This window comes from Pelophylax lessonae (assembly GCF_965119305.1).
Source record: "Pelophylax lessonae genome assembly, chromosome: 4".
Lineage (NCBI taxonomy): Eukaryota > Metazoa > Chordata > Amphibia > Anura > Ranidae > Pelophylax > Pelophylax lessonae.
Window position 1 is genome coordinate 523566293 of NC_138771.1, and position 19944 is coordinate 523586236.

At 43.3% G+C, this 19944-nt stretch overlaps 1 protein-coding gene across 2 annotated transcripts in view; it reads right to left on the reverse strand.

The window, feature by feature from the left end:
- Positions 1-19944, reverse strand: part of ATXN10 (ataxin 10) — a 216946-nt gene that overhangs the window by 170041 nt on the left and 26961 nt on the right. Inside the window, exon 3 of one of the 2 annotated variants that reach the window (XM_082254889.1) lies at positions 16095-16177. The exons of the other annotated variant lie outside the window; for it this stretch is intronic. Within the exon in view, the coding sequence (XP_082111015.1) occupies positions 16095-16177 (83 nt within the window). The remainder of the gene's footprint in view (positions 1-16094; positions 16178-19944) is intronic. 2 annotated transcript variants of the gene reach the window in all.

The window sequence follows — 19944 nt, forward strand, 5'->3', positions numbered from 1 at the left end:
TATGTCCATGGCGAAACTATTATGTTTAATACAAAATATGCCCATTGCAAAACTATGTGATGTTTAATAAACTTAGGTTTTTGTCTGTCAGCTTCTACTGGCATCGCTAGGCTGTTAGAAAGGTTCCTGTCCCAAGCGGAGTAATACCAAATGCACTTCGCCTGGGACAGGAGTTGGCACTACAGAGGAAGCATCAGCTTATGCTGCTACTGCTCCCTCCACAGTCGCTTGCTTCCTCTGGCATGGGATCTATCCACTCTGATACTCTGGGCTTGCCGACCCGCCATCCCAGAGCATGAGGTCCCGGGTCCAAATGTATTTCTTGCAAAATGTATATAAAAAGGTATGGCGCTCAACAAAAAAGTGAATCACAATATAAATTAAATAAACCACAAACGTGCTAACATAATCAACAGTGAAGTAGGTGTGTCAAACTTTAGTGCTCAATCAATAAAGAGTGACAATGAATAAATCAAGTCTCTGGTGCTCAAAACATCAAAGCAGATAGTCCAAATAACAGCAGCTGATGGAAAATCATAAACTTGATAGGAGTGTGTTCCTTAAAGCCTCCACCTCCACTCGTTCACCCAGTGCAAGCCAATAAAACTGCTTACCAGAAATATAGGACCCCTTGATTATAGGGGGTCTCTAAAGCATATTCCTTTCAGCGTGTGATCCGACCAGACCATATAAATCTCACATCAATGTGTAAATTGGCACTTGGTGTAGAAAAAAACTCTCTCACCATAGAGAGTATATATCCAGACCGAAGATAAAATCAGGACCATGACATAGGTAAAGAGAAAAGAAAGGCTCCCATGGCGCAGTATCTCATGATAAACCGTTTAATAGGTTTTAAAATCACACTTACTACATCCAAAATAAAGGAAAGCCTTCAATGCAGGAATCACGGTGACAAGGGGTAGGAACGCCGCTTCCGTGTTCCAACTTGACCGGAAGTTCCCGACGTACGTTTCGTCAGTCCGTGCTGACGTCATCAGGGGATCATGTATTCCTTGCCTTAGCAATGTGCCTGCTGAGACTGAAATACTAATGGTGGTTTTTCCATGTGAATTTCAACTGTACTTGTAGAGACAAATGTTCTTTCCTCTAGTGTCGCTATGACCCCTCATCTAATGATGACATTCAGCCCAACCTTAGGCATCTAAACATACTGTCAAAGTGCTCCTACATGACAGTTCTATGTTCAATGCATTAAGGTGGTAACTGAGGAAGAAGATTGGGTGACAAGCTTGCTTTTTCTGTCACATGGAGGCAGTGGGGTGCCTGGGAATCTTGCAAACATTCTTGGAGGTGTTTTTGTTATATCTGTTTAATATGAAAGATCACAGCTGGTTGGGGGGGGTTGCTTTACATAACTTCCTGAAAACATCACTATACTCTGCCTCAAGTTTGGGAGAAAAGGGCTGAAAGATGATGGATATCCTTCAGCCAGGAAACCAGGCTTGCTGTAGCTTCTAATGCAAACTACATTAGAGAAGCCTGTAAAACTCAAAAGGTAAGGTTACTTAAAGTACAACTTTAAAAATTACCTTTTTGCACTTGAATGGAGCATGGCTTCAAACACAGAAAGAAAAAAAAAAAAATCTTTATTTCCTTTTTTTCAAAGCCACTAGAAAAGGTAAAACAGCCAAGTCAATTTAAAAAGCCAAAAACAACATCAATAACTGAAAAGAATAAACAGTAAAAAAAATGGTTAGACTTATATTAAATTTTGATGAGTGTAATATATTTGTCACACTACCATAATTTTTGTTCCTTAAAAAAATAATATAAATAGTCTTTTGACAAAGTAATTATAGCCTTGTCTTCTGAAACAGTGGAGCTGACCTGGCTCCTTGTACAGCAACTCTAAAGTCAAAGCAAAAAAAAAAAAAAAAATTGAGAAATGGACATGAAATCGGTTGTAGACGCATTCCGATATGGAAATGGATTTAAAGGACTGAAATTCAACTTGTTGCCCATTCTTGGCGAACTGGTAAGGCAAGAGAGGCCTGTGATAAATTAGACCAGTGAGTTTGTCTACTGTACCGTGCTAAACTAGATCATGTGGATGAGGCCTTTAGAAGTTGCTGAGTTTGGCGCTGAAGCCTTTAGAAGTAGCGCCAATTTACATCAACTATTGAGAGTTCACCAGGAGTACAACTAGTTTGAGAGCGATGAAAACCCGCAAAGTCATCATTTCACAGCAGATAGGTTTCACTTTGGCTCAGTCTTTAAGGTCCCAATGTTCTTGCACTCTTGGCCATTAATTTGAGCTTACACATTATTAAATAAAATAAAAAAAGTCACCAACAAAACATAAGGCTTTGTAGCTGAAAAACAAGGTAAATACTGTCTAAATACAAATACACATAAGTAAATCTTTGTGTCCGTTCTGACTACAGACAGGTCAGTGCTCTTTTCTCTCCTTGTGCAGGGTGACTGGTCTCATCTCCGTCCCCAGCTGTAGTTTTCTGCAGGCAGTGGGAAGACCTGCTGGGTCCCTCCTACAGCGCTGCTCTTTGCACAGGATATGTGCAAAACTGTGATGATCTTACCGCTGCTTTTACAGGGTAATACAGTACCTGGGTTTATGAAGGCATATGATGCACACATGGATGTATATCTTTTGTGACCACTGAAGAATATACACTCACCAGCCACTTTATTAGGTAAGCCTTGCTAGTACCAGTTTGGACCCCCTTTTGCCTTCAGAAATGCCTTCATTTTTTGTAGCATAGATTCAACAAGATGTTGGAAACAATCCTCTGAGATTTTGGTCCATATTGACATGATCACATCATGCAGTTGTTGTAGATTTGTCAGCTGCACATCCATGATGCATATTTCCAATTCAATCACATCCTAAAGGTGCTCTATTGGATTGAGAACTGGTGACTGTGGAAGCCATTGGAGTACAATGAACTCATTGTCATGTTCGAGAAACCAGTTTGGAGATGATCGGAGCTTTGTGACATGGCGCATTATCCTGCTGGAAGTAGCCATCAGAAGATGGGTACACTGTAGTCATAAAGGGATGACTTGGTCAACAGCAATACTCAGGTAGGCCGTGGTGTTAAACGATGCTCAATTGGTACTAAGGGGCCCAAAGTGTGCCAAGAAAATATCCCGCACATCATAACACCACCACCAGCCTGAAACGTTGATAAAAAGGCAGGATGGATTCAGGCTTTCATGTTGTTTACGCCAAATTCTGACCCTACCATCTAAATGTCGCAGCTGAAAATTGAAACCCGGACCAGGCAAAGTTTTTCCAATCTTCCATTGTTCAATTTTGGTCAGCCTGTGCAAATTGTAGCCTCAGTTTCCTGTTCTTAGCTAAAAAGGAGTGGCACCAGGTGTTGTCTTTTACTGCTGTAGCCCATCTGCAGCAGTCTTTGAAATACTCAGACCAGCCCGCCTGGCACCAAAAACTTGCCACCTTCAAGTTCACTTAAATCCCCTTTCTTCCCTATTCTGATGCTTTATTTGAACTTCAGCAAGTTGTCTTTACCACATCTAGATGCCTAAATGCATTGAGTTCCTGCCATGTGATTGACTAATCAGCAATTTGCGTTACCAAGTAATTGAACAGGTGTACCTAATAAAGTGGCCGATGAGTGTATATACAGCATCTCACAAAAGGGAGTACACCCCTCACATTTTTGTAAATGTTTTATTATCTCTTTTCATGAGAAAACACTTGGGAAATGACACTTTGCTACAATGTAAAGTAGTAAGTGTACAGCTTGTTTAACAGTGTAAATTGGCTGTCCCCTCAAAATAACTCAACACACAGCCATTAATGTCTAAACTGCTGGCAACAAAAGTGAGTGCACCCCTAAGTAAAAATGTCCAAATTGGGCCCAAAGTGTCAATCTTTTGTGTGGCCACCATTATTTTCCAGCACTGCCTTAACCCTCTTGGGCATGGAGCTCCCCAGAGCTTCACAGGTTGTCAATCGAGTCCTCTTCCACTCCTCCATGACGACATCACAGAGCTGGTGGATGTCAGAGACCTTGCGCTCCTCCACCTTCCATTTGAGGATGCCCCACAGATGCTCAATAGGGTTTAGGTCTGAAGACGTGTTTGGCCAGTCCGTTATCTTTACCCTCAGCTTCTTTAGAAAGGCAGTGGTTGGAGGTGTGTTTGGGGTCATTGTGTTGGAATACTACACTGCGGCCCAGTCTCTGAAGGGAAGGGATCATGCTCTGTTTCAGTATGTCACAGTACATGTTGGCATTCATGGTTCCCTCAATGAACTGTAACTCCCCAGTGCCGGCAGCACTCATGCAGCCCCAGACCATGACACTCCCACCACCATGCTGTACTGTAGGCAAGACACACTTGTCTTTTTACTCCTCACCTGGTTGCCACCACACACACTTGACACCATCTGACCCAAATACGTTTATCTTGGTCTCTTCAAACCACAGGACATGGTTCCAGTAATCCATGTCCTTAGTCTGCTTGTCTTCAGCAAACTGTTTGCTTCCTTGTGAATCATCTTTAGAAGATTCTTCCTTCTGGGATGATAGCCATGCAGACCAATTTGATGCAGTGTGCGGCGTATGTTCTGAGCACTGACAGGCTGACCCCCCACCCCTTCAACCTCTGCAGCAATGCTGGCAGCACTCATACGTCTATTTCCCAAAGATAACCTCTGGATATGATGCTGAGCACGTGCACTCAACTTCTTTGGTCGACCATGGTGAGGGCTGTTCTGAGTGGAACCTGTCCTGTTAAACCGCTGTGTGGTCTTGGCCACCATGCTGCAGCCCAGTTTCAGAGTCTTGGCAATCTTCTTATAGCCTAGGCCAGTGATGGCGAACCTTGGCACCCCAGATGTTTTGGAACTACATTTCCCATGATGCTCAACTACACTGCAGAGTGCATGAACATCATGGGAAATGTAGTTCCAAAACATCTGGAGTGCCAAGGTTTGCCATCACTGGCCTAGGCCATCTTTATGTAGGAGCAACAATTCTTTTTTTCAGATCCTCAGAGAGTTCTTTGCCATGAGGTGCCACGTTGAACTTCCAGTGACCAGTATGAGAGAGTGAGAGTGATAACACCAAATTTAACACAACTGCTCCCCATTCACACCTGAGACCTTGTAACACTAAGGAGTCTCATGACACTGGGGAGGGAAAATTGCTATTTGGGCCCAATTCGGACATTTTAATTTAAGGGTGTACTCACATTTGTTGCCAGTGGTTTAGACATTAATGGCTGTGTGTTGAGTTATTTTGAGGGGACAGCAAATTTACACTGTTATACAAGCTAGATACTAACTACTTTACACTGTAGCAAAGTGTCATTTCTTCAGTGTTGTCACATGAAAAGATAGAATAAAATACTTACAAAAATGTGAGGGGTGTACTCACTTTTGTGAAATACTGTATAAATTAAAGTTGCTGTGCCTGGTGTTCAGATGACCCTGTCACTATATAAAAATGCCCTGGAGAAGGCATACTTGTGAAAGCTAAATATATACACTTTTCCTGCTAAACTCCGCTCCGATCCTGAGAAATGATCTTCCAAGTGTCAGTCTCCTGGGTCTTCCACAGCTCTCACCGCTCTCCTCCTACTGACCATCACTTCACTGCTGTATACAGTAATGCACTAAAGTCAGGGGGGAAGAACCAGTGAGAACCACCAAGGTCCTAGGATATCCACAGCACACATCCCAGCAGGAGCCAAAGTATCACACTATATTGATTCTGCATGCAAGCTGTGGAACTTCTGCGCATGACCAAGCAGTGCGTCATCAGGGTGCCAATTGTGAGGAAATAGAGCTGAATATGAACTTCTGTGATATATAAAAAAAAAAAAATTAAAAAAAAGGCAACACTGGATCCATGGACCGATACATGCGTTTATCATATTCAAACAGGGGACACTTCTTAAAAGAAGCTGCGTTTAGTTGTGTATAGATAGGTGGAAGGTCCTTGTTAAAAATACTCTGTTACTGATCTAGAAAAAGTATGCAGTCAAAGATGTGTCAGTAAATTCAAGCTCTGGGTCAGGGTCATTAATAGCGGTAATAATAGTGCAGATAGGAAGATAGTCCTGAAAAGTCAGAAATGGCCGATGCCATAAATGGAACGTTCCCCCAACAAAGAAACCTCTAAAAACTTGCCTAAGGTTCTAAGCACCTCCCACTTTTATTTGCAGTCTGTGTTCTATTAAAGAGATTTGGCTTTTTTTGTTCATTGTATTTCACAGTAAATATGGTACTCTTTTTGAATCTGCATGCCTGTCTACTTTTATATATAAATTGTTGTGCAGTTCTCTTGTTGACAATTATTGTGGAATCTTGAAAGAAAGTATTCTTAATAATATATTATAAAATGTATTCCTTTTTAATGTGCCTTTTCTCAGTAACAAACATAAGAAATAAATCCTTCACTGTGGAAAGCTTCCACCACTTTAGATAATCGCAATTCAACATTTGTGGCAAAAAATGAATGCAGCTCTGTATTCATTAATACATCATTAATAGTATTTTTTCCCCAACAGTATAGTACAGTACAGTATAGAACACAGGCATTTCCATAGACGACTGGGTTTTATGCCCGCTTCAGCTGATTGGACACTGGTTAACAGAGCTGTTGGGTCCCCAATGCAGCCCTTCCAAATCCCAGCAATCCTTGCTGTTTTGCTAGTATCCTAAAGGTTATGGGTGTCTCCCCTCTTCTGAGGGAGCTTACTGGCTTTACTTGTAATTCAGCGATTTCCTACTTCTTGAGCCCAGCTGCACACCAGTCACACAGACCTCTTGCACAGCTTATATATTGGTGCAATGGGCATGCTGCATGGACTCTAGTCAGCCCCAACTGAAGCACAAGCAGCATGTAACATGACGTCGGAAAAAGGACCTTACTTACATTAATCACAAGGTGCTCAGGTGCACTTTGTGTGAGGTGTGACACTGTTCCTAATTACCTATTTTTTGGTAATTTGTGGTATTCGTTTTGTATCTTTTAGTATTGCTTTACAGTAATCTGGGCTTTTTTTTCTCAAGCCAGGATCCCCAGATCCCAAAGGAACCCCTCATTTCGCTTTTGCATGGGAGCCCTGAGGCTGATGGTAGCCTCCCTTGAGGCAGTGCCTTATGCCCAGTTTCACTGCAGGCCACTGCAACTCAGCATTCCGACAGCGTGGAACAAGCAGATCCAATCTCTGGGCCGAATCATGCACCAGTCTCCCAGTGCCAGACTTTCACTGATGTGGTAGATCTCCAATGCAGACATTGGAGTTGGAAAGTTCCCACAATTGGTGCCAGCCTGGGGAGAAGTCTACAGAAAGTTGATGGGCCAGTAACCTGAACAATGGATGAAATCCAGGATCCCAATCAAAATCCTGGAATTCAGAGCCATCTGCCTGTCTCTCTAGCACTGGACCCATCAACTTTGGTGTTCCTGGGTAGGGGCCAGTCAGACAATGCCATAGCAGTTGCTTACATCAACCCTCATGACCACACCAAAAAGTCATGAAGCTCAAAGAGAAGTAGATTTGATTCTATCCTGGGTGGAAAACACTTTTCTCTTACTTCCTCTGACAGACGCAGCCTCTTCCAAGTTTCATCACTATTGGGTAATGGCGCCCTCTGCAGGAGCAGGCTAGGTAGTGAAACTTCATTAAAAAGCTTCAACTAGACACACCTTAGGGGCTGTCCCTCTCGACATTACCCTCAGACACTTAGAGCTTACTAATCAGTTTCTTGCTGCTTAGCTCAGGAGTAGGACCTAGGATGCCCTGCTGGGACTCCGGTCTCAGTTTTTATCTTTTCTTTGAAATTTTTTTCATTTATTTTCTCACTCACTAGCGCTAGCTAGTCAGGGGGATCCTCCTGGAGAACTACAAGCCACAGCCGGGCTAGGCTTCGCACTGGATAATCTAGATCAGACCTCAAAAATTCCACTCGCCTGCTCGCATTTTGCGAGTGGAATGATGAGGATGGCGAGTAAGGGCTGTGCTGTATGGGGAATGTATTAGTGCCTGCCGCCATTCACAGCACAGCCTGCATTCTTCTTCAGAAAAGGGTGGACCCGGGGCGCAGAGCAGTGCGCCCTGAGCCCACCCATTGTGTGACAATAGCAAATGAATATTAGCTATTGTCACATGGATCCTCCTCCTGGCCAATCAGGAAGCAGGTCCGAGACCAGTTTCCTGATTATGGCCGAAAGGCAAACAATTGCCATTGGCCAAGGAGGAGGAGGAGGACTTGGGAGACACGGAGGATTGAGGAGAAGCTGCTGCTGCATCAGGATAGTGCACGCTGGTCTCCCTGCACGCTGTGGGCACTCTGCATCAAAAGGGGGCACGCTGTGGCCACTCTGCATCGAAAGGGGGCACGCTGTGGGCACTCTGCATTGCCCCCAACAACAGCATCATGTGAACGTGGCTTTAGCTACCAAAACAGAATAAAGATTGTGTATCGTTCATCAATGGAATTAGAGACTTTGGATGACCTTTTGAGGATTGCTGTTAATGGACCACCACTCACGGATTGCAATCCAAACACAGCCATTGAAAAGTGGTATTTTTCATCAGAAAGGGGACATTACACAGGACTGGCTACTTCTGTACAACGCACGCCATAGAACATCTCTGTCTAAAATTGGCTTCATATTGTTATGCCATATTGTTTGGCATGAAAGGAAGCCCTGCTTTATTTGCCTTAATGCCACACCTATACTCAGGGATAGGCTTGTGACGGTATCAGATTTTCATGCTGCGATTAATTGATTAAGGTTTTGCCACGGTATACGGTATTATCACGGTATTCTATTATTAAATTTAAAATATTAAATTTCCACCTCACTTCAATTTCATTGCTGAATTTAGGGGCTTTGGTTCACTTATGCACATTATTATATAGTCAGTCAGTACAGACTCTGTGAACCAGGCCTAAAATAGGTCATCAAGCAGTGTCTGGCCTAACTGGTGATAACTGGTCCTGGCGCTCGGCTCCGATCCGATGGCCTGGTCATTAAGAGGGCAAATCCTTGTGGTCAAGAAGTGGTTAAACCTGAAGGAGGTGTTGTTTATAAATGACTTTACTATTGCTTTAGGCCTGGTTCACATGTATGCGGGTTGGTGGTTCACATGTATGCGGGTTGGCGGCCCACATTTGCACAGGCATAGCAGCCCATTGATTTGAACGGGCTGCTATGCCCTCATTTTCCGCAGAAAAAAGGTGCATGCAGCATTTTTTTAAAATTCAGTGGCCTTGAAATCTATCCTGCTTTTGCACCATGCGACTAACCTGCAGTTCCTGCTCTGGCAAGCTTTCTGCATTTTTTGTAGACACTGCTTGATGGCTATATAATAATGTAATGTGGGCTGCTATGCGTGTGTGTGTGTATATATATATATATATATATATATATATATATATATATTTATGAGAGCTGCACGATTCTGGCCAAAATGAGAATCGCGATTTTTTAGCTTGGAATAAAGATCACGATTCTCTGTGTAACAAAAAAAAAAAATTGGGATAACTTTACTGTTACGTTTTTTTTTTTTTTTTATTCATTAAAGTCTAATCAATGCATTTGAAAGACTGCTGCGCAAATACAGTGTGACATAAAATATTACAACAATCGCCATTTTATTCTGTAGGGTCTCTGCTAAAAAAATATATAAAATGTTTGGGGGTTCTAAGTACTTTTCTAGCAAAAAAAAAAAACTGATTTTAACTTGCAAGCAACAAGTGTCAGAAAAAGATCCAGTCTTTAAGAGGTTAAACTTCCTTTCTCCCTGGCAGAGGGAAGGAAAAGATACAAATGTAATCATTTTTGTTTATAGTTAGGAGACTTAATGCTGAAAGGTGTTAGCTGTGTGAGTGAATGAGTCATCCAGCTCACTGAAATGTATCAATTCACAAGTCAGGCAGACTTGACAGATAAACTCGGTATTTTAAAAATGCCACAATAACAATACCGTGGCTATGCAATACCGCGATATATCGAATTACCGAAAACCGGCATATGTCTACTCAGGGATAGCACTTTTTTGCTTTTATGTTTACATTGATACTGTTAAAGTTGTTGTTGTTATATGTTTTATTCAGAATTAAGTTCCAAAAAAATATTAACAGTGTAATTTTATGAGATATTTTAAGAGGGCGTGTTTAGGGGTGGAGCAGGGTAGGATTTGGGTGGAGCAACAAGTGGCGAGTAACACTTACGGCCTGGCTAGTAGCTCATGACTTGAAATTTTTAACCCTGATCTAGATCCTTATGGTATCCCAGCCTGGCCTACGAGCGTGGTTCGCCCAGGCCTCGCCACAAAGGTGCCCCGACAGATGGAGACGAGCCTGCGGAGGAATTTCTTCACTGGGACGCATTAACCCTGGAACGCCCTGTGTTGGGAGGTAGATTTTCTAGTCTTCAACAGATCTAGGGTGTTACATGTAACATGTAACTATGCAGCAGCTCCCCTTACTCCCTGAGCATATCCTGAGACAGCCAGTAGGGGTTCCTATCCCTCCCAAGGAAAATCACACAGCCATGTCATTCATTCACTGAGATCTGTGAATGAATAAACTACAAGTCCAGACAGACAGAGACGCAGTTTTATGAACACTGGACTGTATTTGCACTTTATCAATTTCAGTTTTTCCTGGCGGAGCTGTTCACGGGAAGCACGTTATATTGGATTTGCAAGAGATACCAGAGACTTCATTCACTATTGCTAAATTTGCTTTATATTTCTTTGTACCATTTTTTTATGTGCATGATTGGCATTGTTCATTTAATTGCATCCTATAGTAGCACACCAGACTTTTTTACACTATTCATTTATACACCTTTGGTAGCAGCACATTCATCAGCGTACTTTTCTATATACAGAGAGACGCAGCAGACAGACTTGTAGTTTCAATAGATTGTGAGCCTGCTGATCAGTGTACTCGTAGTCCATTCACTCTTCTTGCAACTCTGAAACTGACAGCCCATACAGAGGTACAGGTACACAGAGCTGTAGAAATAATGTGCAGGAGGCTGACATTGCAACGCGATCCACTTATTGAGAGTGTAGTGTTCTGCAGACTTCTCAGAAGACAATTAATAAATACACCTCCAAAAGCATGTGCATTTACCATTTTTTTTTTTTTTTTTTAAAGAAAGTGAACTCATCCTTAAAGGCCTTCACAGCTCATCAGTGTACAGTAAACTGTGAGCTTTGGTGCTGGAATTATTGCTCCATCGTTCATGGCGATACCTTACGTGTGGTGCAATTGTGGTTTATATACATGTGCACCCTGGGCATAGGTTTGCATTTGTGGATGTGGGCAGGGCAACGGAAGTCAAAATTAATTTTTTTTTAATAAAAACTTAACTATAATTTTATTTTTTTTAGATGTAACTTTATTGCTATCACAAGGGGTAAACAAACCCCCTTGTGATAACATTGGGCAGGTGACAGGTGCTCTTTATAGAGACAATAGAGGTCTAATAGACCCCAATGGCTCCAAAACAATATGGTGATGCCACCTTTCTCCTGCGCTTAGAATCCAAGCTCCCCGACCACACTTCCCACGGGACTCACATATGGCGTCTCGGATGGCTAGAGTCTTGCTGCCCTAAAAGGCCTGGGGTAGTCCAACAGTACTACAAACAAAAAGAAAAAAAAAAGGGGTGCACCAACCTAGCGCATTATCCTCAATAATATGGCTTTATTTGTAAAACATAAAAATGGCTACTCACAAACAGAAGTTGAAAATAATCATATCAAACTCAATCGCTCGAGTGTCAGGAATAGTCCATGTATTTGTCCATAGTCCTGTTAAGATGACGGCTGACGCGTTTCGAGGCTTAGCCTCTTCCTCAGAGCCACTCAATGGCTCCCCTGCCCTCCAAAGTATCTGCCTGAGCAGAGATCTGCACTGCTGCCTTTACATTGCACACCAGTGAACAAGACTGAGGACTGGCCATACATTATACGATTTTCTTGTACAATTTTCCTTTAGATTTATCAAAATCATATAAACATAAGATGTTTATATCTCTGGACTGGATGAACAGAAATACAAATCCTTTGGTAGGCAAAACAGCTCCTATATATGTATTACTTCTGTATATTTAGCGGTTTGCCGAGAGTTCCGCCTTAATGGATTTTTTTAAAATGTTGTTTTTGAGCGGTCCTTTAATTTGTCTTTGTTCTGTACACACGGCCTAACTAAACAGTATTTGAAAGGGGAACGAAAGATTTAAGTTAAAAGAAACAGCTATTAGGACCGGGGAACAGTAAAAAGCTGGTTTTAATTTTCTATAGTTAATAAATCACTGCCTCTTTAATGATAATGCTGCTGCTTGCCTCAGTAGGACCAAGACGGGAATATATACTTGCTTGTGACCGCAGATCTAGATGTATTGCCAACGACTGCACACAGCACTTCCCAGCATCCTTTGTCCTATGGTACATACTGAACTTCCTCTGGTAATTACAAGGCCGCAATATAAGCGTTCCACAGGGGGATGGAAAAAAGTTATTTCATATCACTTGTTGTAGCAGTCACTGAACACCACCTGACCTAACCATTCACAGGGAGAGATATACAAAGCAGGAAAACATGAGCAGCCTGAAAACTTGGAGCATAACTAACACACACGTACTATGCAGTTGTTTCTGAACATTGGAATACCTGGAATCAACATCACTGTATCCTATGATACATTATGTAAGTTAATTTTCCCCCTATTTTACAACAAATTAAGTCGACTATGACCCAATGAAAGACGTCACATTTCCTAGCTAGGTGACATTGAATCAATAAAAAAAGGTCTATACTCTCTAAAATTACTGTATTTGTTTCAAGCGTTGACGCACTTCCGGTTGAGGACCAAAACGAACGTCACTTCCGGTCAGGAACTTCCTGTGTGTGGAACGCACGCCGAGAGCGGCGCCGCACGAGTTCCTTGTACATGCCTTATCTTTTTACATGCTTGTGAGTACCCATCTGAATACCTTATTGGGAATAAAATTGTTTTAAACGTACTTCACCATGTATGGCCATTCTTTTGTTTAACGGTGGAGGCGGAAGCTGACCCAACAAGTGTGAAGGCTACACAGGAGAAGTTCTGGTCCTTAAAGATCCTGGGCAATGTGCAATAATCTTGAAGGTCTTAATTTATCTGCAATCTGGTGAGTGGGGAACCTTGAGGGGCACCTTGTCACTTTGCAAGCACCTGAATTATTTTTGGCACCTTAATTGGATCACTTTAAGGACTTTTTGTTTCAAGCATTGAACATTCTTTTGGAGTATATCTAACCACTTATGTGTATACATGCACTTTATAATTTATTGGATATTGCATATATTTTTTAGCACTTAGCACTTTGTGTATATGATCTTTCTATGCACTTTATAAATTATTGAATATTGTTTATATATCACAGCACTTATCACTTTATTGAAGCTAGCGCTGCATAAATTCGTTTTTATCACATTGTTTCAAACGTTGCCTATTCCTGTTCTGCACCTTAAAAAAAAAAAAAAACTGCACGTTGGCCAGGATCTTCCCAACCGCCTCCGCTGAATGCTGGCGTTGTTCGGCTACTTCGGCAGATGCACATCATGTGTTCTGGGACTGTGCACCGGTTCAGCGTTACTGGTCAGAGGTGGTCTCCTGCCTTGGGAGGGTGCTGATGACTTTGGTTCCGTTGACCCCGAGCGTCTGCCTGGAGGAGGTGGTCCCTTTGGTGGCTAATAGAAAGCTGCTGATTATCCTGCTATTCTATGCCAAGAAGGCTATATTGCTACACTGGAAAAAGGTGCCCCCCCCCCTCCCTAGTGTTTTGGAAGGGGCTGGTGAATGCTGTCCTGCCCTTATATAAAGCAACCTATGTGTCACGGGGCTGTCCCAGGAAATTTGAAAAGGTATGGAGGGCTTTGGTGGAATCAACGGAGACTGTGGTAGGATGTTGCTGTTATAGCCACTCCATACCAGTTGTATACTTAGGCTCAACCTTAACTCAGTACTTTTGGTCGGAGGATGTCTATACTATCATCGTTATACCTTCTACTTCAGCTGTAACATTTTTGTAATCTGAACCTTACTTGATGATGGGGTGGCTGGATGCGGAGCACTGCTTTGGTCCAGTCGCCTCTAGGCCTCGCTGCTCCGTATTGTTAAATGCCTTGCCCAGGGTATGGGGGGGGGGGGGAGGGAAGGGTAAGGGTTGGTTTTTACACTCCGTGGGGTTGGTAGTTTGTCATGTTTTGACGATGTTTTCTTTCTTGTATTGTCTGCATTTTCTTGTTACAAATAATAAAAGAATTTTTCAAAAAAAAGAAAACTGCACGTGGACTTAATACACTTTGTTTGGAATTATGAACAGCACAGAATACCTCATTTGGTCCCCTCGGTGTCACAAAGCGATGGTGGTCTTGCATTTCCTAAATGAATGAAGTACTATCAGGCCGCTCAACTGCATGTGATCGCATCCTGGTTTACACTACATGCCTACACTAAATTTGGCAGAAATTGAAAAGCTATGGTTGGTGCCTATGCATTCTAATAATCTCGTATGGAATGCAGCTGCGGAGGTAGAACCTGGTAATCTACTTGATGCAATGGCTCAGCTCTGGATCTTGTGGCATGTCCTATCCCATCAACATGCTCCTAATGACTGCCCTCTTATATAACCCTAGAGTGCCATATAGCCTGACATTTCCGATGTCTTCCCCTTGTCGGAATCTTTTCCACTTTGGCCAATTGGTTGATCCCAGGTCTCGTAAGCCCCTGCCATTTGACATGCTAAAAAAAATGATTTAACCTTTCCCACCAAGTGTTTTATGGGTACGCACGGATAAGATAACTACGCCCAGTCCCTCCCCCTAACCTTTGTCTTGACAGGGAATATAGAAGCAACATACTGATAAGCTCATCGTTCAGTTCTCTGCTCTCTACCCCTGCCGAGTTGCCTATTTTTTATAGTAGCAAGAGATTAAAACTACCCATGTAGGCTAGTACTAAAGTTGGAAATACTCGTGGCAATTTTCAGTCAATTTCAACCATTTCCATCCACCGCAAATTTCAAAAATTATAGTAAGTAAATTGCCAGGAACTAAGCAGTATACCCCCACAAGTTCAGCAGACTACCAGAACTCAGTTAAATTATGAAGTTGAAGCTGGACAGTACATAGACAGCCTCAGTACAGTTTATTAAAATACCAAATCAGAAAATAAAAAAAACATACAGTAATGCTTTCAAACCAAACAGATTATTTTACCAGGATCAAATTGAGCAATTTCTAACCCTTCTAATCCATCTCCTTAAGGTTGAGGAAAACCATAATTTTATGTGTTTGAATGCTTTGCCATTTCTGCAAAAAATTAAATCCAAAATTCGATCTCTCTATCGAACCATGTAAACTCTACATTATTACTTTCGTCCTATAAAATCATTCAAAAACATGGTGCCATGTTTACAATTAGTCTAACCTTCGCAGTTGTGTAGAAATCGGGCAATGTTCACCTAAATGACGTCACTGATGCATGCGCATATTTGTGTCGATCAACGGCATGCTCTGTGTGCCATCAGTCCATTCAGGAAGATGCCATGCCTGCGTCATCACCTCTCTGAAGCACTGCATTGCAATCCCACGAGGGTACAAATCCAAAAGTGCAGCTCTCTAATTGTGCAAACAGCAGTTGTACACTTTTTCCTGATACCCGACACTTAATAACACAAAACCAACAGTGCAGCGCTCTAATCCCGCGAGGATACGAGCCCATAAACAACTTCCTGAAACGCCCCATGTGATTAATGTGAATGCGCGAGATTACGGCTATTACAAGCAGAAAGGGCATAGGTAAAATACACTACCTTCTGGGCGGAATATAATATATAACATGGCGCTGGCTTTGGCTGAGAAGCCTTAAAACAAAAATAAGGCGAGGAAAAAAAAAAAAAAAAAGTAAGAAACAAGCGAAGAAAATAATTAATAAGGCAGAGTTTTGTAAAAAGCTTTCATATACTGGCTATATATTTATTTTCAGGATTTGGGTGGCTGAGTTTTTTTACTATTTGAATATTTCCACAACCAAAATATTTCCAGTCAAAGTACATACCCACTAAAAATGACTCCGAACAATTGCTTGAAGAACTGAGCACTTTGATAAGAGATATAGTCTCCTCGATCAATCCCACATTTCTGGTATAAACATAAAAAAAAGAGAAAGAAAGAGCTTTTACAAAATGAACAACAAGTTATTCCACGACAAAGGCAAATGACTGTCACACTTCCCAGACAGATTCTCCATCAAGTATAAATGGAAGTCCACCTATTGTCCCCACAACTACCACTACACATAACATTTGAGACTTGGTATGGACATGCCATAATTGGCAGAAGAACTCTCCCCTCAGGCCACTACTACAAAATCCCAATCCCCCCATGTCTGGATGAGAAAGCTTTCCAACACTTTACTACAGAGAGTCCATTGCGACTATATCATGCAGCCAAAGGCAGCAAAGTACTTGATCTTTTGGAAATAAGAAAGAGATGGGGGGGAAACACCCCTATAATTTTGGAGATGGTTTCAATTCTATGGCTTGGTAAAGAACCTTCCAAAACCATTACGAGACTCTCTTAATCTGCTAGAAAAAAAAAATTGGATTTTTGTACTTACCGTAAAATCCATTACTCTGAGTTTGACGAACACAGTGCTCCATAAATCATAACTAGCGGGTTATATTGCCTCCTCCAGGAGTAGGACTACGTAGGCAGAACAAAACACCTGGCTACGCCCATGGACCGTCCTCAGCTGGTATATAACACCCCTCTCTGCTCTAGGTAATCAGTTTAGTAGCAAGCAGTATTAGAAGTATCAGAACTCCATAGAGGGGTGGGTGCTGTGTTTGTCGATTAACTTTAATAACTTTAAAAATAATTAAAATTAATTTTACAGTAAGTACAAAAATCCCATTTTCTCTTTCGTTCATCGACGGTCACAGCGCTCCACAAATAACTAGTGGGACATCCAAAAGCAGTGCCAAAAGGAAAATGAGGGGTGTGAAAATAACCCAAGGCTAAACATAAGAGCCCTTTACCAGGACACAGGAGCCCCATATGAAAAATAAAGGTTTAAAGAAAAACACCCCTCAAGAGGGAACAGCCCCTCTTAAACAGCAGCCTGCAAAACTTTGCAGCCAAAAGAATCATCCACAGATGCCAAAGTATCTACCTTATAGAATTTTGTGAAGGTATGCATGGACGACCAAGTGGCCGCCTTTCAAACTTTCGATATTGAGGCCTTTTGACAGAAGCACTCAGCACCTGAGTAGAATGCATCGGGACAGAGAAAGGTGGAACCTGACCTTCAATGGAATAGGCCTGAGTCACCATCTGTCTGATCCATCTGGAGATGGTAGCCCAAGAAGCGGCCAGCCCTTTTCTTGGTCTGACCTCCGAAAAGACTCAGTAGCTGCCAGATACACCTCCCTTCTATGGTGCGGGTAACGCTCCGACAGAACTCCTCGCCACCGAAGTAGGGGAGCTGTCAGCCAAGGGACCGCTGCGACTCAGACCCAAGCCCGGTCGTACGTGACCCTGCAAGACATTTAACTCGTGGGCCAAATTAGCACGTAGCTGCGGTCTTCACCCACTCGCAGGCTAGGCTGGGTGTACCACTGGATCTTATTTATCCAGCCCGCCGCCCAGCCCGGCAGTTGGAGATTTCCCGAGAGAAAATTAAAAAAATGTAAGGAAGAATAAAATTGCTAGGACCAGAGATCCCAGCCGGGAGCCTAGGTCCTGACTAGACAGAATAAAACTGATTACCTAGAGCAGAGAGGGGTGTTAGATACCAGCTGAGGACAGCCCATGGGCATAGGCAGGTTTTTTTTTTGTTCTGCCTAGTCCTACACCTGGACAAGGCAATATAACCCACTAGTTATGATTTATAGAGCGATGTATCCGTCGATGAACGAAAAATAAATTTCTCTTACGTCCTCCGACAGTCGCCGCCCTCTTCATATTCGTCACAATGGGGTTATGACCTTTGCTCCGTAGGAGTAGCTAGGCAACAGAATATGTTAGTATTTAGGTTTTTAACATATCCCACCCCCAGGGGGGTGGTCCCCTCAGTCTATAACCCTCCACTTCCTGTATCCAACTCAGTTTCAATGTCTAGCTTGTCAGGAGTAGCTGGATGTCTCTGTGCTGGGGCATTTTGTCTCAGCCTTCTCTCCTTTTTTGGATTTTATTTGAGTTTTTCTCTCTTTCTTTATTTAGCTGTTATTTTTACCAGCATTAGTTAGGTCTTCTGATGAAGAGGATAATGCGGGCTGCGTCTCGGGCTGGCCCCCCTGGTCGCAGGTTGTGAGTCAGTGGTTTCTCAGCCCGCCATCGAGCGCTCAGTCAGGTACCGCTCCTGAGTTTTCTGAACGACCCATCCCTGTTCCGTGCAGGGATGCTATGGTGAGGTGGCTACCTCACTGGACGCTGTGCGGTTTCTCAACCCACCTTCTGCTGCGTCCTGGATGCGACTTTCCCTGTCTCAGGTACAGCGGCTTGTTCGCCTGTGCGGGTCCCCCACGCCATGTAAGAGGTAAGTGTATTTATGTGGGGACCTGTCTGTCTGGGGGGTGTCAGTCTGGGACTGTGTTACCTTGCCCTGTGTTCACACTATTGATGTTTCCCTATCTCTCACACTGCATGCTGTGGGCTGCAAGGAGGGGGGGCTGTGCTGCACTTCTGTGTCAGTCTGAGTGTGTGAACGGCTGTGTGCTGTGGAACTTGATGCTATCATGTTTGGGGCACATTATAGTGCCGCTGCGGCGGTCCACCATGTTCTTTATAACTTTGTGGTGTATTTTTATTCCACCTTCATGAGGTGGGGGAGCGGCGGTTTCGGCGCCAAACGGCGCCATTTTGGCTGTACTCGCTCCGGCCGCATGGTACACATGCATGGCGGCCATTTTCTTGTAGCCTCCCATAGGCTTTAATAGAGCGCCCTGCATACCAGCACTTCCTTTCTCCAGGAGCACCGATCTCGGCAGCAGCAGCAGCGGTCTCTCCAGGTTTTTTCCCTCTATTTCACTGTATCCTTGCCCGAGTATAACTTCTCCCTGTGGGGGTCCCTGGTGTGGGTGTGCTTGTGTGGCGGTGGGCTACGTTCGCAGCGCCTTATTTAAAGGGGCGGTCACCCATTTAATTTTACTCATTTTGGGGCATGGATTCTCAGGAAAGCAAATTTCCTGCCACATTGGTGGGAAGCCAGGGGACTGCGGTTTTCCCCCCGGGGGGGGGGATTTGGCTGCGATTGTGGCTAGCCTTGCGACTCAGGTGCAGATGCTGGTGGCTGCTCAATCCTCAAAAAGGCCCAGAGTTTCAATTTCCTCTGATTCAGAGGGTGATGGTGATGGGGCTGCTGTGGCTGGGGTCTCCTTGTCGGGGTCCCGTTCCTCCCTGGACCTTGTAGGGTCAGAGGTGGAGGCTGAGGTTGAGGGGGTTGATAGTTCTCCCCCTGGCTCTTCTGAAGAGCTTGCACTCATGGATGAATTGGTTGCTTCTATCAAGCAAACACTGCGTTTACAGGATGAACCATGTCCTCCTGCTGCCTTGGCGGCTTATGGGACGCAGAAAAGATGCAAAACATCGCAGGTATTTCCCTGCACTGATGATTTTCAATGCGCTGTTAAGGAGCAATGGCGTAATATACGCAAGCCTTTTGCTGTACCAAGTAGGTTTAAGCTGCGCTATCCTTTTACGCCCGCTACTGATGAGCGTTGGTGTGTCCCGCCTCCGGTGGACCACGCGATAGCAGTTTTGAATAAGTCCACTGCGATTCCTGCTGAAGATACCCTGGTGTTCCGGGATGCCACGGACAAAAGGATGGAGTCCCTTGCCCGTCATACCTATTCTATTATGGGTTCTATGCTGAAAGCTTTATTTGCTTCGCTTACGGCGGCTCAGGC